At 48.9% G+C, this 22,685-nt stretch overlaps 1 protein-coding gene across 1 annotated transcript in view; it reads left to right on the top strand.

The window, feature by feature from the left end:
• PTGS1 (prostaglandin-endoperoxide synthase 1) overlaps window positions 1-22,419 on the top strand; it is a 28,549-nt gene extending 6,130 nt beyond the window's left edge. Inside the window, exons 3-11 of the mRNA XM_063144899.1 lie at window positions 8,387-8,503; window positions 10,283-10,423; window positions 12,137-12,280; window positions 15,570-15,751; window positions 16,073-16,156; window positions 16,501-16,747; window positions 17,803-18,089; window positions 19,962-20,109; window positions 21,056-22,419. Of these exons, the coding sequence (XP_063000969.1) occupies window positions 8,387-8,503; window positions 10,283-10,423; window positions 12,137-12,280; window positions 15,570-15,751; window positions 16,073-16,156; window positions 16,501-16,747; window positions 17,803-18,089; window positions 19,962-20,109; window positions 21,056-21,441 (1,736 nt within the window). The 3' untranslated portion in view covers window positions 21,442-22,419. The remainder of the gene's footprint in view (window positions 1-8,386; window positions 8,504-10,282; window positions 10,424-12,136; window positions 12,281-15,569; window positions 15,752-16,072; window positions 16,157-16,500; window positions 16,748-17,802; window positions 18,090-19,961; window positions 20,110-21,055) is intronic.
• The last annotated feature ends 266 nt before the right edge of the window (window positions 22,420-22,685 follow it).

Raw genomic sequence — 22,685 nt, 5'->3', positions numbered from 1 at the left:
CAGAAGCACCCAGAAAACTTTCCTGACATTTTCCCCTCGCAGGGGGCGGGACTGGGGGCCTTCCAGGTGAAGTTGTCCACTGATAATCTTCCAAAGAACCTTCCATTCCTTTCTTCTTCTTCCATAAAGAGGCGGGCTGGGTGGGTGGGAAGAAAGAACCACAACCACAAATAGCGTCTCGACTCGGAAGCGAGGGCATTGTTCGGAGCCGTCTTGGCAAGGCCGAGATAAGGGCTGCTGTGCCACTTCCCAACTGGCTGGTTTATTAATAAAAGTCAGCGCCACGGACTCACAGCCTGCCCCTCTCCTGGGCCTCACCCATGCACTCTCCCAAACCTGGGAAAACCACGTGCCACAGGAGGTTTGCCGAAGGCTGGGCGCAAGACCCGGCGGGAATTTTCGGGCCTGGCTTTGCTTTGTTTTTGGAAAGGACTCACGGGTGAGTCCTTCCTTTGTGAAAGAATCAGGCCATCAGAAGAAATCCCAGAACACTGTGCAAGTATGCAAGCCGACGCCTGGAATATTCTGCCGTTGTTTTTTGGACACTGAGACAAGGAAAGGAACAGTGACTTTCTCCCCCTTCTGAAGAGCTTCCTGGCTCCAGATGTCTTATAAATACATAGAAGCACGCAACCCAGTTAATGGTGTCAAGCTCTCTAGATGCAAGCCAGAAACCTTGGCTCTGAGGCTGCCGTCCAGAGCGGGGGCAAAACCGCAGCGGAGGTTGGTGCAGAAGCACCTCGGATCGCTCCTTTGGGGTTCTGATTCTGACTGAAACCTGGAGCAGATTCACTGCCCTGCGAACACCTCTGTGAGTCACAGACCTAATTTCCCAAGCAGCTCCGGGAAATTCATTACCCAAGACGTAGTGATGGCCACGAATTTAAAAGGGGATAAGAAAAATTCAGACAGGAGAAGGCTATCAACAGCTATTAGCCTTGATGGTTATATATTTATGCTACCTCCCGTATCAGAGGCAGTAAGCCTATGTGCACCAGTTGCTGGGGAACATGGGTGGGAGGGTGCTGCTGCACTCAAGGCCTGCTTTGGGTTTCCTGTGGGGAGCTGGTCGGCCACTAGGCGGAACAGGATGCTGTACTGGATGGACTCTTGGCCCAATGCACCATGGCTCTTCTAATGTTTTGATGTCCTTATATATGTCAACGCAGGCGGTGTCTTCTGCTGTAGGGTTGCTTAGGGGGCACAGGGCTGTCCTCCAACACCGGAGCCACCAGCCTCCACCGGGTTAACCTCTGGCCCTGAGCAATGGATGTTTCTATCAAGGAGGAGGAGGCATTGCAGGCCTCGGGGGAAGGGGTGTCCCCACTGAGTCTGTGCTTGCCAAGAAAGTGAGACTGGCTTTGCATATGAGGTCCCGCCACATCCACCCTGGCATGAGTTGGCATGTGCTCCTTGCCGTTGCCAGGTACACACACCCAAGCAGAAGATAAACTGAGAATCTTGAAGGAGAGCCAGCAAAAACCCACGGGCTCAAAAGTTAGGCAAAACGGAAGGATTCGTTGCAGTCCGGGAGGGTTCAGAAGAAGAGGTGTTCTTGATTTTTTTTCACGTTTACTAATTTTCGGCTTTAATTTTTGCATTGATTGATGCCTTTACAGCAAGCATCCATGGCGATAAAGGAGTAAAACAGAAATAAGATGCTTGCTGAGAAAAAGAGATGTCCGCCTGCCAAATTGTCCTAAGTCTAGTTTGCAAAAACAAACAAAGCAAAATAAAATAAAATAAATACGTGGATTTAGGTTTGATCAAAAATGGTTCTTTTCTTCCTCTGTTTACGATGCTGCCTCTTTGACCTCAGCTGGAAGAGCTTCTGCAGGACAGGGCTGGGACGTCAACACCCAGAAGCCCCTGTGCCAGGAATGCTAGGAGTTGAAGTCCAAATATTTGGGAGAGCCCAATCCTTCTGTCCAACCTTGAGATATTAAACTCACAGCCAATCAAAAAGGAGACAAATCGGGGGCTGGGATGCCGCATGGCAAGGGGTGAATATTGGGGAACTTTCCGCAGGGTTGGGGCCTTCGTGGGTGCTGCCCGTTCGTCGGAGGCGTCTGCCGTCTTGCAATCTTTCTGAGACGCAGCTGATGGACAAATAAAGTGCATGACGACACAGCAGAACGCGACTCTCCTGCTCCCAGAGATGGAGCGCAAATGTTTGGTGGCTGGCCACGCTATCCTCTTTCGTGTTTCCTGACAGGGAGTTTCGGTTTGTACCCGGAGCCTAGTGGGATCTTGGCTGTCGCTGCTGCTATTTGAATTTCCTCGCCATCTCCAAAGATGCTTGGATCCTGCGCCCTTCCCCAACTCAGTTTCCTGGGTGTTTTCAGTTCTTCCCGCTCTCATCTAAACACGTCATTCTTAGGCATCCCATAAACCCAAGCTTATAAATCACAGCTGCAACTCCTGTGGCACGCCAACTCAGAGGTCAACCGCAACAGCTGCAGCACATCTGGAAATGCTGCCACCATCCTGTGGATGCAAGAGCCTGGCTGGGGATGGAGTAGGTTGAGTCAGGATGCGGCCCTGACAATAAGGAAGCAGCAGGCAAAGTCAATGGCTTTGAGGACATAGAATCATAGAGTTGGAGGGTACCTCAGAGACCATCTAGTCCAACCTCCTGATCAGTGCAGGCTCTGCACTACAGTGTGCAGCTACAACATCCCTGACAGGCGACTGCCCAACCTCTGCTTAAATCCCTCCAGCAAAGGAGAGCCTACCACCTCCCTGTCAGGATGCTTCTCCTAATGTTTAGCTGAAATCCATCTTCCCTGCGATTTCCACCCATTGGTTCCAGCCTTGCTTTCTGGAGCAACAGAGAACAAGGCTGCTTTCATGACAGCCTTTCACGTACTTGAAAGATGCTATCATGTCTCCCTTTAATCTTCTCTTCTCCAGGCTAATTGTACCTGGCTCTTTTGACTGTTCCTTATAGGATTTGGTTTCCAGACTCCTCACCTTCCTGGTTAACCTTCCAGGGACATGACCAATGGAACTCCCATAGTCAGTGGCAGTCTATCTTGGCATATCAGATGATGCAAAGAAAAGGGGAGGAACATTGTTTTGGGTCTTCCTTGCAGGCTTCATGGACACTGGTCCTGGGATGGACAAAAAATAAATCTCTAGATGTTTTGGACTTCAACTCCCAGGTGCTATACTAGAGTGACCAGATACAAAAAAGGGTAGAGCTCTTGCAGCTTTAATTGTAGTGATGAAGAGGTAATTTCACCAGGTGCTGCATGCATACAAATGACACCTGCTGAAATTCTTTTTTTCTGTTAAAGATACAGCAGCCCTGTCCTCCTTTCCATATGGTCCAGGTCTGCTCATCTAGTAACAAGACGTTAGGACACAAGCCAACATGTTGTGATTGCAGCCTTTCCCAACCTGGGTTTCTCTGGTCATTTGAGACTACAGATCCATCATCCCTGACCATTGGTTATGCTTGGGAAAAGGCTGGGGTACAAGTGCTGGCTCAGAACCAGTCAAATCCAGGTTCGGATTCCCATTCAGCCTTGAAACTGACAGGGTAACTTTGGGTCAGTCTCTCAGCCTAACCTACCTCACAGGGTTGTTGTGAGAATAAATTGGGGAGAGGCTAGGGCCATTCCGAGCTCGTTGGTGAAAGTCTGGGATATAAATGCAATGTGTTAATAATAATTGACCTGCCCAGGCCCTCACTTAATCAGTTTCAATGCTGCTTACAGCGTTTTTGTAGTCTTCTGTTCCTTTTGCTTCTTTATTTACAAGATTTATATACCACTCTACATCCAATAAAATATCCAAGCAGTGAAAGGGAATATTATTAATTAATTAATTAATTAATTGAAATGCAGAATTAAGTGCCAATAAAACCGTGGCTGGTTAGTCAAGGCTTGTTTAAATAAAAAATGTCTTCAGCAGAGGCCTAAAATGAAGCAACGTCGGTGCTTTTGCATGACGTTAAATAGCAGGGAGCACCATGGTTTGCGTCGTAGTTGCCTCCACACCACCCCGGCATCAGTTTAGAGTGGTTTTCTGTTTTTCTTTTGTAAGCCGTTTTGGAAAACCCAATATAAAAGCGGGGGAGTGCGTTTTTAACATGAAATATCTTCACTGGGCCCAAGAGAACAGGATCTGGCTGGCTGCTCAGGAACATGGATGCAACTCTTGGATCTGAGACTTTGTTTCCATGAAGAAGGAGGAGGAGGAGGAGGAGGAGGGGAGGAGGAGGAGAAGAAGAAGAGGAGGAGGAGGAGGAGGAGAGGAGGAGGAGAAGAGGAGGGGAGGAGGAGGAGGAGGAGGAGGAGGAGAAGAAGAAGAAGAGGAGGAGGAGGAGGAGGAGGAGGAGGAGGAGGAGAAGAAGAAGAAGAGGAGGAGGAGGAGGAGGAGGAGAAGAGGAGGGAGGAGAAGAAGGAGGAGGAGAAGAGGAGGAGGAGGAGGAGGAGAAGAAGAAGAAGAAGAAGAAGAAGAGGAGGAGGAGAAGGAGAAGGAGAAGGAGAAGGAGAAGAAGGCGTTATCAAGTTACGCCAGGTTTGCAAACAGGCTGAGATTGCTGTGCAGGAAGGAGGAGGTTATCAGCAAGTACCTTTTGTTCTTTGATATAAATGTGCTGGACTCTTGGATCCGACTTCGTTGCTTGCTTTTAAAATTCCCCTGAAAACTTTTTTTTTTTTAAGTGAGGGGGAAGAATGACTCCTTTCCTCTCCTTCCTGCAAAACCCAATTTGCAATGAAAATCAGGTGCCTTTCCGTAAGAAGATCCTGCATGCTTCTAAAAGTCACCTTTATGTTGACGTTGACAGATGGGGATGGCGCTTGGGTAGCCCAAGGAAGGACAAGCCCTGCATTGTGCCATAAGAGATCTCATTTGCTTAACGTTTCCAAAGGTGCTGAGTTCTGTGCGCACGGGGTGTGCCGGATGTGTCCAGGCACACCCTAATTTCCCAGGGCAGCACCGGGAAATTCATTACCCAAGACATACTGATGGCCACAAATTTAAAAGGGGATAAGAAAAATTCATACAGGAGAAGGCTATCAATGGCTACTAGTCCTGATGGCTCTATATTTATGCTACCTTTAGCATAATGGATAATGTTGTTTTTATACTGTTGTCTTTATGTTTTTGATGGTTTTTAAAATTTTGTATACTTTTTTTAATGTTTACTGTTTTTAACTTTTGTAAACCGCCCAGAGAGCTTCAGCTATGGGGCGGTATATAAATGTAATAAATAAATAAATACCTTTATGCTACCTCCAGTATCAGAGGCAGTAAGCCTATGTGCACCAGTTGCTGGGGAACATGGGTGGGAGGGTGCTGCAGCACTCATGTTCTGCTTTGGGTTTCCTGTGGGGAGCTGGTCGGTCACTAGGCGGAACAGGATGCTGGACTGGATGGACCCTTGGCCCAATCCACCGTGGCTCTTCTAAAGTTCTGATGTTCTTATATATGTCAACGCAGGCCGTGTCTTCTGCTGTAGGTTAGCTTAGGGGGCACAGGGCTGTCCTCCAACAACCAGCATCTGCCGCTCGAGACAGTCACCTTGCCTCACGGCAGGGCCAGCCAGCCGTTTCGTCTCCTTGCCCATCCTCAGTGCAGCCAATCGCCATGTTCCTCCGTGAGTCGCAGACCTGAGCGGGCAAGCCCAGCGCATCAGCTCCACCAGAGACACGAAGAGCTGGGCAGAGCAGCTTAGGGGAGCGCGTCCGCCTGCCCGTGGGCCCAGTTTCTCACTCCCTTCCCTGCTTTGTGCTCCGTGCCAAGTCTTACGTTTATCTGTTTGCCTCTGATCGCCACACAGGGCCCTTATCGCAGCTGTGTTTACATGGGGGCTATAAAAATAAGGCCTGCACCAGTTTGATTTGTGATAGACACTCCCGTGCTATTTTGGTGATCTTGCATGCTATCCGAAAAGGCAGCCTCCAGCAAGCCCTGACTAGCCCAGTCCGCAGAACTAGCCCATCTGGCTAAATGGGGGAGACCTTCCAAAGCGACCTCCGCTATGGGGACTGCTGCTTCCCTAGACCTTGAGTTGCATCCATCGCAGGGTCTTCCCAAGGGGTGTTTTGGATGAGACAGGTCTGTGGTGATGCCCCTCCCTCCCCCATCTAACTTGTAATTGGGGACAATTGCCAGAACATGACTGGTTGCACCAGCCTCACAACAGCACACTTTCCCTTGGAGTTGAGCCAGTGTTGTTCCATATAGTGCCGGCTCCAGGTTTTGGAGGCCCCCTGAGTAAGGCGACCATATTTGGGAAACCAAAAAAGAGGACACCCAGTGGGGGGGGGGGGCAGGCAAGCGTGCTTCCCAGGGCCTCCAGAAAGCATGCCATTCCCCCCCCCCCCCCGGCTTTTCACAGCTGCCATTAGAGTGACGGTTGTCAATGATGTGCTTTCCACAGGCCCCAGAAAGCACGCTTCCCCCCTCTTCCACTTCATTCCTGCCACCCACCCACCCACTCTGGAAAGTGCGTCACCCCCCCCCCCCCGCCACACTAATGGTGGTCTTAAAGGGGAAAATGTGACATTCCAGGACATTATAGGAAATTACAGAAAATCCCCCCCCCCCCGGTACCCAGGATACAACAAAAACCAGGACAAATCCAGGGAAATCCTGACAGTTGGTCACCCTACGCCCTGAGCAAGACCCCCTCTAAGTGAGTCTGCTAACTCATAACCATGGTCCCCAGCTGCTCTTGCCCCCTCTCCTCCTTCTCATCATTGGCAGGCAGAGAGCCAGGGAGCAAGCAGGCCGTGGCGTCTCCTGCTCCTCCTCCTCACCAGCTCTGGTCTCTGGGCTGGAGGTTGCAACGTTGAAGAGGAGGAACAGGTCCAGGGGGCTCTTCTCATTGGCCCCTGTTGGGGTGTGGGTCCTCAGCCTGCCTACCCTTGGTGCTGTCCTGGGTTCCATCAATGAAGTCTAGATTAAACTCTGCAAGGGCTGGGTTCAAGATCTACCTCTTGCTGCAGCCTCTCTGTGTGGCTACTGACGCCTCTCTCCCTTTCTCCCTTCATCACTCCTCCACCTGTAAAATGGGAATATCAGTAATGTATTTCAGAGTTGCGAGGATGGCACGCCTAATGGGTCCGCAGGAGAGGGCCTTCTCGGTGGCTGCTCCAAGGCTCTGGAACTCCCTTCCCAGGGAGGCTAGGCTGGCTCCCTCTGTGCTACAGTTTCGGAGGCAGGCAAAAACATTTTTGTTTCAGCAGGCTTTTGGAACTATGTGGACCTGCGTTGATGTATTGGATTCCCCTCCCTTTTAATCTGTTACAGTTTTTTTTTTAAAAAAAATTAACATGTTTTTAATTTTACTGTAGGTTTAATTCTGTTTTAAGTTTTGTAATTTATATTTATATGTTTTAACTGTACATGTTTTAATCTTGTAAACTGTCTTGAGTCCCAGTACTGGGGAAAAGGCGGGATATAATAATAATAATAATAATAATAATAATAATAATAATAATAATAATAATAATAATAATTTGGTTGAGAGAGCGGTCGTACAGCACTTTACAAATTCAGAAATGCTCCTTGCATTGTTAGATTTGTAGAGCTGTGTTGGCCTGTTAGAACACAATCTACAAGCACAGTACAATACTACCTTCCTTAGAAGCGGTCAGTGCATTCTGCAAGCTTTCGAGTTACACAAGACTCTTTCTCAGAATGGATTTCAAAATCAGAATCTAGCTTAAAGAATTCCTCAGGGGGTCGTTTTGAAGCAAAAATAATGAAGAGACTTGCAGCACCTCAAAATCTAGCACATGTATCACAGCATAGTTCTCCGTGCACACTGTCCAGTGAAGTGAACAGCGCCCACAGCATTTTATGGCATAATAAATAAGTTAAGGTGCCACAAAATGTTTGGTTGTTTCAGATTGAAGAAGGGTTCTGCGTAATTGAAAAAGCTCACCGACCTCCCTGCAAACACCCTGTCAGTAGGCACAATTTCAGTGATACAGAGTCAAGAGTAGCGTAGATTACTTAGTGAAGGGTTGTTGTTGTTGTAGATTTCTATTTATATGGTTTCCTCTGTTTTCCAATTGCAATAGGATCACTAGCCATGGAGGACACAATCCTACACACAACTTACTTGAGAGTAAACCCCATTGATGTGCTCCTGAGACAACATGCATAGGAATGGATTCCAAAGTGCAAACGCATCACTGGGTCCATTCACTCTTTTTGTTTTAGTAAAAATAGAGTTAAACTCTCCACCCCTGCTATAACTGTCCTTGCAGATGTTGCTAATCATGGAACAGCATGGTTTGGGTTATTATTGATGCAGGACTTCTTATGAGCTTTATGGGCTGCTAGACTTCACCACTCCGTAATGCACTGACAAAGGTTTCCAATGATCTTTACGCCTTCTCCGTTGCTTCTGTCCCTGTAGTGAATCCATGCTGCTATTTCCCATGCCAACACAAAGGCGTGTGCGTCCGAGTTGGCACCGAGGGTTATGAATGTGATTGCACCCGGACTGGATACTTCGGCACCAACTGTACATCGCGTGAGTAACACACACATATACACCGCCCTTTCCATGATACTGGTGGATGGCGGGCATGGAAAACAAGCTTTTGGATGGTGAGGGGGACTGGAAACCCAAGACCTCTCCCATAATACTAGGACACAAAGGGGTCATCCCATGAAGCGGACTGGTGGGAGATTCAGGGCAGAGGAAAGGAAGGGGTTCTTCACACAGCGCATAGTCAAACTATGGAACTCACTACCACAAGATGTGGCAATGGCCACCAATTTGGATGGCTTTAAAAGGGGGTTGGATAACTTCCTGGAGGAGAAGGCTATCCATGGCTACTAGCCCTGAGGGCTGTGTGCTATGTCCAGTATCCGAGGCAGTAAGCCTGTGTGCACCAGTTGCTGGGGAACATGGGTGGGAGGGTGCTGTTGCACCATGTCCTGCTTCTTCATCCCTGGCCAATGGCTGGTTGGCCACTGTGTGAACAGAGTGTTGAGCTAGATGGACCCTGGGTCTGATCCAGCATCAGGGCTCGTCTTATGCTCTTAAGCCCTATCATGAGGAATGGCCTAAAGCGCTTGGCCTGTTTAGCCTGGAGAGGAGACAGTTATGGGGAGACACAAAAGTAGCCTTTAAATCTCTGAAAGGTTGCCACGCAAAAGATGCAGCAGCCTTAAGAACATAAGACTATAAGAAGAGCCCTGTTGGATCAGAACAAAGGCTTTTCTAGTCCACCATTCGGTTCCCGTATCGGCCACGAAGACTGATAAGCGCCGCAGCGTAGACTTAGCCCGGGGGAAAGCCGGCTCATAAACCAAAAGATATATGTGGTTCCAGTTCAAGCTCACTTTAAAGCCTTGATGGGCACCTCGTCTGCTAAATCTTAAGTATAGATCTCAGTCCAAGTGAAGAGTTCAGCTCTTAGTTTAGTTTTAAAAAGCTGAGCGTAAGGATGCTCCCAGACTGGGGGGCTCCTACCGCTGACAATCGAAGGAGTGTTGTGTAACTGCTTTTTCTTTTCTTCCTTGACTTATAGAGAGTCACTTGTATTCCCGGGTGGGGTGGGGTGGGGCAGGGGGGCATTCTCAATACATAGGAGTGTGCAACTTTGGGAAGTTCACAGGGCACTCCCCACCCCAACCGCTGCCCCTGCACCATAAAAAGCAAGGAGGGAAAAGGAAAAGCACGCTAAATTTGTCCCTCCTAAGCTTCCATAACACTTTGCTGCTTTTTTCCTCTACTCTCCCCAACACTTTTCCTGTTGTGCTGTGCCTTTTAGATTTCAGGCCCAATCGCAGGGCCTGTCTTGTTACTGATCTCTGCATGCTGTCACAGGGGAGCCTTTCTCGGATAAAGAGCACCCATTTGGGGTACCTGGTGGTGTGGTGGCTAGAGTATTGGACTGGGAATCGGAGATCTGGGTTCTAGTCCCCGCTCTTCCACTGGGTGACTTTGGGCCAGTCACAGACTCTCAGCCCAGCCTAACTCACTGGGTGGTTGTTGTAAGGAAAAAGTGGAGAGGAGGAGGATTACGTGCGCTGCCTTGGGTTCCTTGGAGGAAAAAGGGCAGGATATAAAGGCAATAATAAATAAAATATAATAAAAATAAAATTGGCCACTAGATGGCCCATTGGTCCGATCCAGCCTGGCTCTTCTTATTGCTATGATAGTTAAGAATGGAACCTCCTTATAGTACCAGGCACTGGGGAGGGCTGTTGTAGGCTTCCAGGAGACGTCTGGCTCTCCGGTAATGGAAACAGGATGACAGTTTAGCAGGGCTTCTCTTTACGTCCTGCTGTTCCTTGCCAGCGGAGTTCTGGATGAGGCTACGAGATGCCCTAAAGCCCAGCCCGGCTTTCTACCACTTCATCTTGACCCACTTCCGGTGGTTCTGGAACATCATCAACAACACCTTCATCCGAGACACGTTGATGCGTCTGGTACTGACAGGTGAGCACACAGCCGTAGGTGGTAGAGGCTGGGGGCAGATACCCAAAAATGCTCATCCCCCCCCCCCCATGCCACCCCTCATCTAGGGTATTGCGTCCAGTTCTGGGTTCCACAATTCAAGAAGGACGCAGCCAAGCTGGAGCGTGTTCAGAGGAGGGCAACCAGGATGATCAGGGGTCTGGAAACAAAGCCCTATGAAGAGAGACTGAAAGAACTGGGCATGTTTAGCCTGGAGAAGAGAAGATGGAGGGGAGACATGATAGCACTCTTCAAAGACTTAAAAGGTTGTCACACAGAGGAGGGCCAGGATCTCTTCTCGATCCTCCCAGAGTGCAGGACACGGAATAACGGGCTGAAGTTAAAGGAAGCCAGCTTCCAGCTGGACATCAGGAAAAACTTCCTGACTGTTAGAGCAGTACAACAATGGAACCAGTTACCTAGGGAGGTTGTGGGCTCTCCCACCCTAGAGGCCTTCAAGAGGCAGCTGGACAAGCATCTGTCAGGGATGCTTTCGGGCGGATTCCTGCATTGAGCAGGGGGTTGGACTCGATGGTCTTGTAGGCCCCTTCCAACTCTGCTATTCTATGATTCTATGTGGCTTCTACAGACTTCCGGCCCATTTTTTCACTTTGGGGGGATTGTAGATTAGCCCAAATAGAATGAAATTCTGGTTAAAAAAATAAATACGATTCCACCAACGAGTAGATGATGGGGCAGAAGACACCTAGCAGTCGCCGAAACACAGACAGAACAAAATCTGTCCATCTCTACTCGAGAGTAAACATCTAGATGTCCCACTCATTAACACGAGGCAGAATGCAATGGGCGTTTCTCCTGCACAAGTCTCAAATAAACTCTGGTCCATCGCTTTAGTAGAAAAACCAACATGCCAGGTCAAACAATCTAGATCTTGAAATATACACTGGGAAATTTGGCAGGCTTTTATTCACTATGCAGATAATAATAAAGACGTTAGTCTGCTACCATCCACACATGGGTCGTTCTGGAGAAATGTATTGGGATGAATGAGAGGATATTTCAATAATCACTTGGGAACTAAACACATCTGATTTTCCTATGCTTATCTTAACCCTTAATGAACTTTAGATCGACATTGGTTGCATGTATACAGTGAATCCAGAGTTTGATTACTGACGTTCGTTTGTAATGTAACGAATTTGTATATTACCGATTTGGAATGAAAATTTTAATAAACAATCTTTTAAAAAAGGAGAAGGAATGAAAAGCACCTGTGGAAGGCGCTACTGTATTTCTTCGATTGTAAGACGCCATCGATTGTAAGACGCACAGTAATTTCAGTACCACCAACAGAAAAAAAGCTTTGATTCTAAGAATAATATTTGCATCTGCAATTCTAAGACGCACCCCGTTTTTAGAGATGTTTATATGGGAAAAAAGTGCGTCTTAGAATCGAAGAAATACGGTAGTTGGCTAGTGCCCGTCTCGTCACCAATTCCTGGGCTTTGGCAGAGCTCCTGTTCAGTTTGAGGGGGGGGGGGGCGTTCGCAGGGAAACCTCTTGGTAAATTATGCTCAGTGGGTCAGATTTGTTTGTCCCACATACTGTCACCTTTAATGATGCCCAAAATTTATACTCAGGTCAGTCGCTGTCACCTCGCCTCATAACGCAGATGCATCATGTTGCATTGGCTATATTTTTAATGCTTTCTTTACCATCTTTCTCTCTTTGAAGTCCGAGCTAACCTTGTTCCCAGCCCACCCACCTACAATTCCGACTACGGGTACATCAGCTGGGAGGCTTACGCCAACGTGAGCTACTTCACTCGTGTCCTCCCTCCAGTGCCCAGCGACTGCCCCACACCCATGGGAACGAAAGGTATGTGCATTCTTCTGGGGCCCTTCCTGAAATGCCTTCATGGCACCACACCCCAGGGCAGAGCGTGTGTGTTGTCTTCCTTCCCTGTAAGGGCTCAGTATGATCTGTTACCTGTCGGGTTGTTTACCACATAAAAGAGACACCTACGTGGGAGTTTGAATCAATGCCGTCAGAATGTAGCTTGCAGAAAGATCTGTGAAAGTGGATCCTTGACTTTTACAGCCCTACATTCCATCTAGTTTTAAAATCTCTTCACTGGCTGCCAATTAGTTTCTGAGCAAAGTGTAAAGTGTTGGTTATTACCTTTAAAGCCCTACATGGTTTGGGTCCAGGTTACTTGCAGGATCGCCTTCTCCGGTACAATCAACCCCGCACACTCAGGTCCTCTAGGAAGAATTTACTCCAGCCAACAAAAACAAGGCTGACAACCATTACCCAGTGACCCTTTTCTACTGCCGCTCCCAGATTGTGGAATGGCTTCCCGGGAGAGATTTGTCAACTTAACAGCCTTCTGGAATTTAAGAAAGCCATAAAGACTGATCTCTTCCGGTAGGCTTACCCAGTTGAATTTTAAGATGCCTTTTTAATAATGTGCTGCTTTTAATAATGTATTAGTTTTATATATTTTAATCAATTATATGTATTTTATGGTGTTGTGCATATATGTTGTACCCCGCCTCGATCCAGAGGGAGAGGCGGGTAACAAATAAATTATTATTATTATTATTATTATTATTATTATTATTATTATTATTATTATCCATGGCATCTCCTACGTCCAGGGTCTCCAACACGCTATGTATGGGTGCCATGGCACCCATGAAGGGGTCCCTCATGTGGCACCTGCAACACTTCACACACCCCAGGTTTTAAAGATACAAATATGGATACGTCCATCGCAACGAATGCATATTAAATGCATACAACTTTCTAGCAATGTTACATAGGCTTCAAAAAAAAAGCAGACCAAATAGCCAAATAAGTATCCATTCGAAAGTGGAGTCTATATGCCACCTGTTGAAATATGGAAAGTCTTATAAGGTCCACCAACCCAATGCATTAGAGGAGGTGAGTGTTTATCTTTGCAATGCTGTAATATCAGTCTTTTAGCTGTCAAAAGGGCACGGAGAACCCATTTACGCTGTCTGTTTGTTAATTTCCGTGAAGCAGGCAAATAATTTAAAAGAGGGTGTTCATCAGAGAATAGTAAAGACTGTTCCAAGACAAAATTTATCTCTGTAATCAACTCCTCCCCCAAAAATCAACTACCAGACATCGCCAAAGCATAGATTTAAAAGAAGCACGAGCTGTAATCTTTTATTAAAGAGATGTTCCAGTGTCTAATAGCACAAAACCAAAGCTTTTGGTGAGTAAGACGCCGTCTAAGATCCACCAATACAACAGATAGGTGTCACCATGGCAGTTCCCTAGTTAGGCATTTTGTGGTGGTGCCCACAAGAGTTTCTCAAATTCCCAAATGCGCCCATGGGTGCAAAAAGGGTTGGGGATTCTTGTCCCTGGCTGTAGGGCTGGAGAAGACCCCACCCAAAACCCTGGAGAGCTGTTGCTGCCAGTCAGTGCTGACAATACTGGGCGAGATGGACCAAGGGGCAAACTCTGAATAAGGCAGATTTCCAGGACTTGTTTTAAGTAGGTCTTACTACCAGGTAGCACATTATTAGCCTTTTAACCAATCTGTTGATTAATGACCCTAATGAATTGATTTATTTTTTATTGCATTTTTATTCTGCCCAGTCTCCATAGCACCAGGAAGGTTACAGGGGTTGAATTGACCAATTGTCAACAAAACCCCTCTTTCGATAGAAGGAAGAGCTATGGTGGGCATTTTATTTGTCCCCAATTCTTGCAAAATACCGGAACAAATTTTCCTGTAAAACACGGGAACCTCTCAGAGAGCTTCAGCTATGGGGCAGTATTGAAATGAAATTATTATTATTATTATTAAATCTCAAGAGGCAAATACTGAATGAGATGTCTAGCACCAGTAACTATCTTTAATGATATGGATAAAATTATGTATTTGCTGTCAAGTACATCCATGTTCATTATGTTAAACACAGCTAGATTTGCAGTAAAAGCAGCCCAACAGCCCTAGAAGACAATTGTTCTGTTTAAGAAATGTGGTCCCTGCAGTTATAAATTCTTGTAAGGCACTATGTATTTATATACTGAATTTTAACTTTGTGATAGAAATTTTTTACTGTTAATATACTGTATTGCACTAAATGTTATTTGTTGATGGTGATTTTGGCTATAACCTGCGCTTGGTTGTCAAATACGATGATGATGATATTTATTTATAAAGCGCCAGCAATGTTCATGGTGCTGTACAGAATAAAATAAAACAAGACCACGTGCCATAGGGCTTACAATCTAAAATCACAGTAACAGACAGGGGAGGGAGGGGGAAAATAGGGGGTATTAAAACTAAAATATAGACTATTATGACCACGCTACAATTGAAAAGCTTTCGAGAAAAGAAACATTTTCAAGCAAGATTAAAAACTGATGATGAATATCATCTCAGAAAATAAAACCAGGATGCTTTTAATGCTGTGTTGTATCGATTTGACGAGCAGCCCCTGCAGCCAATCAGCTAAGGTGGATTCATCCACCACGTTCAAGCTTTCAATCCCGATGGAATCATAGAATCCTAGAATAGTAGAGTTCGGAGGGGCCTCTAAGGCCATCGAGTCCAACCCCTGATCAATGCAGGAATCCACCCTGAAGCATCCCTGACAGATGGTTGTCCAGCTGCCTCTTGAAGGCCTCTAGTGTGGGAGAGCCCACAACCTCCCTAGGTAACTGGTTCCATTGCTGTACTGCTCTAACAGTCAGGACGTTTTTCCTGATGTCCAGCCAGAATCTGGCTTCCTATAATTTGAGCCCATTATTCCGTGTCCTGCACTTATAGAATCATAGAATAGCAGAGTTGGAAGATGCCTAAAGGCCATCAAGTCCAACCCCCTGCTCAATGCAGGAATCCACCCTAAAGCATCCCTGACAGGTGGTTGTCCAGCTGCCTCTTGAATGCCTCTGGCGTGGGAGAGTCCACCACCTCCCTAGGTAACTGGTTCCATTGTCGTACTGCTCTAACAGTCAGGATGTTTTTCCTGATGTCCAGCCGGAATCTGGCTTTCTGCAACTTGAGCCCATTATTCCATGTCCTACACTCTGGGAGGATCGAGCAGAGATCATCTCGGGAAGGAGCCTGTCTGTAGAGTTGGTACTCATTATTTTGTGGTGTTGTTTCCTGCCTCCCTCGCAGGGCCGTTGCAGCTGCCCGATGCAGAGCTGGTGGCGGAGGAGTTTTTCCTGCGCAGGACATTCCGGCCTGATCCGCAAGGGACAAACCTGATGTTTGCCTTCTTCGCCCAGCACTTCACGCACCAGTTCTTCAAGACGTCGGGCAAGATGGGCCACGGTTTTACCAGGGCTTTGGGCCACGGGGTGAGGGAAGCCATTGTTTCAGGAATCTCCTCGGGACCTCAAATTCAGGAACCCTCCAAATGTACCCGTGTTAAAAACAACAATAATAGTAAAACTCACCCTGTTCAGACTTTGCTCAATGAATGAATTGGCCCTCAGAGAGGCGGCTCCACCCACACCCTGTAGGACCCTGAGGACTAGTGTCTTATCCTGGGAGGAGGGGAGGGGCTTCCTATCAGTGGGCGTGGCTTCTCCCAAGTAAGTTTGAACCGAGGCAGTTTTGGTGGACAGGTGTGGGGGAGACATTCGTGCTGGAGGTTCACAACTGTCCCTTTCTTGCAGGTGGACCTGGGCCACCTCTACGGGGACAATTTGGAACGCCAACACCAGCTGCGGCTCTTCCGGGACGGGAAGCTAAAGTACCAGGTACGAAGGTGGCGAAACGCTTGCCCTGCCTGGGATGGCGGGAGCCAACGGAGCGTGTCCAAGCAGGAGAACGTCCCGCTCAAAGTGGGAGTTCAGGGTTAAATGGCCCGGGAGGATAAAAAATGTTCTGTTGCCTGGTGCCAGAAGGGCATCCGAGTTGGTACCAGGTGATGCTTCTTGGTGCAGGGCTGCAGGACTCTTTCGGCCCAAAGGCCGAATGCCGTTACAGGGAAGCTCTGGGCAGGTGGGGCGTTCCAGGAGTGGGTGGGGCCACAGGCAAAGGGGGTGTGTGGGGTGTTTTGAGCCTGGGTGGCCCGGCCTTCCCTCGCTCTTTGCCTCCCCAGATGGTGAAGGGGGAGATGTATCCCCCCACCGTGCTGGAAGCACCGGTGCACATGATTTACCCGAAGCACATCCCTCCTGAGGAGCAGCTGGCCGTGGGGCAAGAGGTCTTTGGTCTCCTGCCGGGGCTCATGATGTACGCCACGATCTGGTTGCGGGAGCACAACCGCGTCTGCGACCTGCTGAAGGAGGAGCACCCGACCTGGGATGATGAGCAGCTTTTCCAGACCACCAGGCTCATCCTGATTGGTGAGTGGGAGAGCGGGGCTCCAGCCATTCAGAGGGTTTTCCCGTGTAGCTTTGCTCCTTCCTGTGGTGCGGCCAGGGCAAGATGCCCCCCCCCCCCCCGCAACACATACACACAGAGTGGAGGCTGGAGGGTCTGATGTCAGTGGGGAGGTGAATCTGCTCCAGGTCTAAAGGAGTTATCCAAGACAACAAGCTGAATAGGAGCCAACAGTGCGATATGGCTGCAAGAAAGGCAAATGCTATTTTGGGCTGCATTAATAGAAGTATAGCTTCCAAACTGTGTGAGGTACTGGTTCCTCTCTATTCGGCCCTGGTTCGGCTTCATCTAGAGTATTGCGTCCAGTTCTAGGCTCCACAATTCAAGGAGAACGCAGACAAGGTGGAGCGGGTTCAAAGGAGGGCAACCGGGATGATCAGAGGTCTGGAAACAAAGCCCTATGAGGAGAGACTGAAGGAATTGGGCATGTTTAGCCTGGAGAAGAGAAGATGGAGGGGAGACATGATAGCACTCTTCAAATACTTCAAGGGTTGTCACACAGAGGAGGGCCAGGATCTCTTCTCGGTCATCCCAGAGTGCAGGACGCAGAATAATGGGTTCAAGTTACAGGAAGCCAGATTCCGGCTGGATATCAGGAAAAACTTCCTGACTGTTAGAGCAGTACGACAATGGAACCAGTGACCTAGGGAGGTGGTGGGCTCTCCCACACTAGAGGCCTTCAAGAGGCAGCTGGACACCCATCTGTCAGGGATGCTTTAGGGTGGATTCCTGCATTGAGCAGGGGGTTGGACTCGATGGCCTTAGAGGCCCCTTCCAACTCTACTATTCTATGATTCTAAAGTGCTTCCCATGGCAGTCATTTTGTGGCGGTGCCCAAGACAGTTTCTCAAATGGCCAAACAGGCCCCTGGCCCGAAAGGGTTGCCTACCCTTGTCAGGGAACAGGCCGCCCAATGCCTACCAAGCCATCTTCCTCATCATCTCTGTGGCTCTCTTCAGGGGCGTGTGGGGCCAGGATTCACGAGCACCCACGGCTTTCCTCCCTCTGCTCTTCCCAGGGGAGACCATCAAAATTGTCATTGAGGACTACGTCCAGCATCTCAGCGGCTACTACCTGCAGCTGAAGTTTGATCCAGAGCTTCTCTTTGGGGCTCAGTTCCAGTACCGGAACCGCATCGCGGTGGAGTTCAATCAGCTGTACCATTGGCACCCGCTCATGCCAGATTCCTTCAAGATCCAGAGCGAAGAGTATAACTACGACCAGTTTGTCTACAACACCACCATGCTGAAAGACTATGGCGTGGAGGCGCTGGTCGAGGCCTTTTCCAAGCAACGGGCTGGGCAGGTAGGCGCTGCGCAACATCCCTCCACAAGCACCGGCTGTACATCAAGGAGCAAGCTGGTTGTAGCTACGCCAGGATTGCCCCTCAATCACTCCGCTTCTGTTTCCTTCGGCACGAGGGCTTTAATTCCTTTCATTGTTTTATTTTCCTCCTTTTCTCTCCCCACTTTTTTTTTTTTTTTACAGAACTGTCCTTCTACTTTTAACATTTTAACTGATTTTATATATTTTAATTGCGGTTTTATATATATATATATATATATATATATATATATATATATATATATATATGGTTGCTGTAAGCTGCCTTGTGAGGGCTTCTGCCCTGAAAGGCAGCCAAGAAATACTATAAATAAATAAAATAAATAAATAGGGGCAATTCTTTGCTAATTCAGCTGCACTGAACAGGAAGCAATAAAATGGGCAGATCCTTACAGGAGAAGAGCTGTAATTAATGGCACAGTAGCCCTAAAAAATATCTAGATCTAGATCTGACGCAGAAGACATCAGCGTTCCTAAGAACATAAGAGGCTGGATAAGGCCAAGAGTCCCTCTAGTCCAATATTCTGTTCAGACAGTGACCCATCAGCTGTCCATTTGAAACCCAAAATCAGGACATGAGTGCAACAGTAACCTCCCTCTCATGTTCCCCAGCAACTGGTATCCCTGCTCGTTCAAGGGATGCTAGCACGATCTCTCTGTAAGCCCTGGCTAATTTCTGGAGAAGAATCCAGATCATGTTGTGAAAATCCAGTGCTTTTACAGTTGCCTTCCCTTGCTTTTTTCAGTCCTGATTTGTGGTCTCTATTTTCTTTTCTCCCCAACAAAATGCATGATATAAAATGCCTGTCCAGTGTATAGAGGCAAAGCACTTTGAGAGATACTGTGCCATTAATTGCAGCTTTCCTCCTGGAAGTTTCCATTTTATTGCTTCCTGTTCAGTGTGGCGCAGAGTGGTAAGCGACAGTTACTGCAGCTGAAACTCTCCCCACGGCCTGAGTTCGATCCCAGCGGAAGCTGGTTCTCAGGCAGCTGGCTCAGGTCGACTCAGCCTTCCATCCTTCCGAGGTCGGTAAAATGAGTACCCAGCTAGCTGGGGGAAAGGTAACCGCGACTGGGGAAGGCAACGGCAAACCACCCCACTACAAAGTCTGCCAAGAAAACGTCAGCGAAAGCAGGCGTCCCTCTACGAGTCAGTAATGACTCAAGTGCTTGCACGAGAGGTTCCTTTCCTTTCCTTTCAGTGCAGCTGAAATAGAGATGAATTGCCCCTTAAACAGAAAGATAGTTCTATAAAGAAAGAAAAGGAGAAAAATAAATCAATGGAAGCATTTAAAGCCCCCCTGAGGAAACAAAAGATGGAAAGGATGGAACTTTAAGGTGATTAATTAAGGAGCAATTATTCACAAGTCCCTCTGTCATGCTGAAGGAGACAAAACAAAATGGGCAAAGTACGTAGGAGCAAACTTAATTAACATTGCAGGGGAGCTTTGCAGAGCAGGACTTACTCATGAGAAAATATTCTGGAAGGACTCTGGCCATGGAGAAGGCCCTCACTAGATACTAGAGTGCTGTATAAAATGCCGGCTGGATCCACCAACCATTTTAATTCCACTTTAATTGGACCCCAAATGTGGAAGCAACCACAGAGGTGGATTTAGGGCTTCGGTCCCCATCCTTCAACAGTTAACCCACAGGCTAAATCCCCCCACCATTGCTGTCGGCTCTCTTTCTTCTGCTGTGTGTGCCTCTTAAAGCTGGCCTCCAATCTTCCTTCTAATTGCAAATGGAAGGGGGCGGGGGAGTGGGGCTAGACTGAGCCCCGGAGCTCAACGGGAGACCCCTCCCACCACTAACCGAGGCCCTGCTTTTCAGATTGGCGGAGTCCCAAACATCCACAAGAAAATCCTGAGAGTGGCCATCGGGGTCATTGAGGAATCACGGCTGTTGCGCCTCCAGTCTTTCAACGAATACCGGAAGAGGTTCGGCATGAAGCCCTACAGGTCCTTCCAGGAACTCACAGGTGCGACAGGCACCCTCGTGAGAGGGTCAGGATTTGCGGGAATTACGGTCAAAATATGCGGAAATTACAGCCCAAATATGCGCAAATTATGGACAAAATGTGTGCCGATTACGCAAAATTTAGGCTGGGGCTGCACAAATCACAGCTGTCATTTGCGTAAATTGCTTTACACACATTTTAAAAAACAAAACAGAAATTGACAAGTTGATCAAGTCGGGCCAGCTCACAGGAAAGCGAGAGGAAGTCCAGGGGGCTGAGAAGTTTCACCCCCTAGACGGATTCTTCCGACATCCCTATATGAGAAGCATTTCAACCTTTTAGCGGGGTGTGTGGTTAAGGGGAAAGGTGGTGGGGCTGGTTGAAGAGCGTGTTGCCATCTAGGAACACTGGAGGGATGGATTGGGACCACGGACTGGGGGTTCTGCCCCCACCCCCGGTAGGCTGACCGGCAGCAGCTTTGGCTCCCCAGGGTTCCAGCAGGAGTTTCCCCAGCCCTACCTGGAGATGCTGCCGGTGTTCAAACTTGGGGTGTTTGGCATACAAAGGGGGGGCTTGACCTCTGAGTTCCATCCCCTGCTGACCCATCCACCACTGTATCCATCCCCTGAACAACCTGATGAAGCCAGAAACGAAGCATTACCCCTGGGGAATTGGGGATGAGGGACAGCGGCAGGCCCAAGAGGGCACAGCTGATACCTGGTGCTGCAGCCCTGGTGGACGGCCCCGAATGTGGAAGGCCACGAGGTGGCACACCGAAGGTTCCTCGGTCCCAAAGCGGCACAAACCCTCCCCGCGCTCTGTGTAGCTTCTGGGGTAGCTTTTAACGAAGTCCAGGAGCGGTCGTTGAAGCTTTGGGGCGGGGAATGCAACGCATTTCACGTAGGCCTTTGCCCGCAACGAACGGTCTTCTCACGCGCCTCCCCGGCTCTTGTTCTCTCCGGGACAGGGGAGGAAGAGCAGGCGGCCAGGCTGGAGGAGCTGTATGGGGACGTCGACGCGGTGGAGTTCTACCCCGGCCTGCTCGTGGAGAAGAGCAACCCCAGCTCCATTTTTGGGGAGAGCATGGTGGAGATTGGCGCCCCCTTCTCCTTGAAGGGTCTCTTGGGGAACCCCATCTGCTCCCCGGAATACTGGAAGCCCAGCACCTTCGGCGGCGCCACCGGCTTCGAGCTAGTGAACACAGCGTCGCTCCAGAAACTCGTGTGCCTCAACGTGAAGAGGTGCCCCTACGTGGCTTTCCGGGTGCCAGATGATAACGGAGAGGAAGCTTCGGCAGAACCAAGTGGCGGCAGCAGCAGCTCCGGAAAGAAGGGCCCGTCGACCGAACTCTAGCACCGTGGGGAGGTCTGGGGTTCCTCCTGGGCTCGGCCACGATCCAGTTGGCTCTCCTCCTTTTTGGGAGGCAAGGGGTTTCCGTGGACTACAGCTGACAGGCAGAGAAAGAGAGAGAGAGAGAGAAAACACCTCTCCCCATTATCACACACACATACACACCCTCCGGAGATATTTGAAAGGCCCTTTGCCGTTCCACCCAGAGAGGAGGAGGAGGAGGAGGAGGAGGAGGAGGAGGAGGAGGAAAACAGGTTTGTTTGACTGGGAGAAACTGAAGACTTTTGGGGGCGAATCCCGGCCAGCGTCTCCTCCACACCCACCCGCTTCCTCCAAGCTAGTCTCGGCCACCCGGTCACAGAAGTAATTTCATTGCCTGCCAGGGCCCTGGGACCCCTTTTGCCCGAGGGCCGGATTCCATTTCAGTGAACTTCTCAGGGGCTGATTTCTAAGAGTGGGTGGAACCTCAGGAAAGGGGGCGGGCCCAAAGGCAAAAAAGCGTGGGGCTGAAATCCAAAAAAATATAAGCATATTTTGCCTTTTAGCCCTGAGCCTTAGGAGACGTCAACGTCTTAGAACAGGGGTGGGGAGCTGCAAAACCAAGAGAGACCACCCAATGATCAGAGGTTCTAGGGGAGGTGTGGGGTCCGGGGAAAGGGTGCGGCCATCCGGCAAACTCCGGACAGTAGGATTGGGACCCCAAGTCAGCCAGGTTTGGCTCGCAGGTCTGGTCAGCAGCCCCTAGACATTCTGCTGCCCAAGGTGTGACCCACCCACCCCTGTGTTTGCCCAAGAGAAGCTGAGACCATTAAACCTGCTTTAAGCCTGTAGTATAGCGGTGCCCAAACTAAACCCAGGGAGAGAAAGCGTGTGCCTTTGGGACTGTGTGCGTCTCTTTCTCTGTGTGTGGTCTGTGTGAATTTCTCCCAGGGGAAAGGTGTGTTGGAGCAGGAGAGAACTGATACCGTGAATTACGGCGGGTCGGAGAGGGCGATTTTTTTTTAGAATAAAGAGGTTTGTTTTTGCTAAATCAGTCACACACGTGTGTCTTTTCTTCATGGGGGTGGGGGAAGATCATTGGCACCGTTATGGGCAAAACCGGGCAGACGCTGGGGGTCCAGGAACAATCTGGGGGTGGGGGTCTTTGAGCACTAGATTCAGCATGGCCTTGGGGGGGGGCATTCAACCAGCTGTGGCTCTGAAGCATCACGGCCCCTAGTTCAACCTCCCTGGTTGCTCCCCCAGCA

This window comes from Elgaria multicarinata, chromosome 19 (genome assembly GCF_023053635.1).
Source record: "Elgaria multicarinata webbii isolate HBS135686 ecotype San Diego chromosome 19, rElgMul1.1.pri, whole genome shotgun sequence".
NCBI lineage: Eukaryota > Metazoa > Chordata > Lepidosauria > Squamata > Anguidae > Elgaria > Elgaria multicarinata.
The sequence above is the reverse complement of the archived record's forward strand: the minus strand, read 5'-3'. Positions and strand labels throughout refer to the sequence as shown.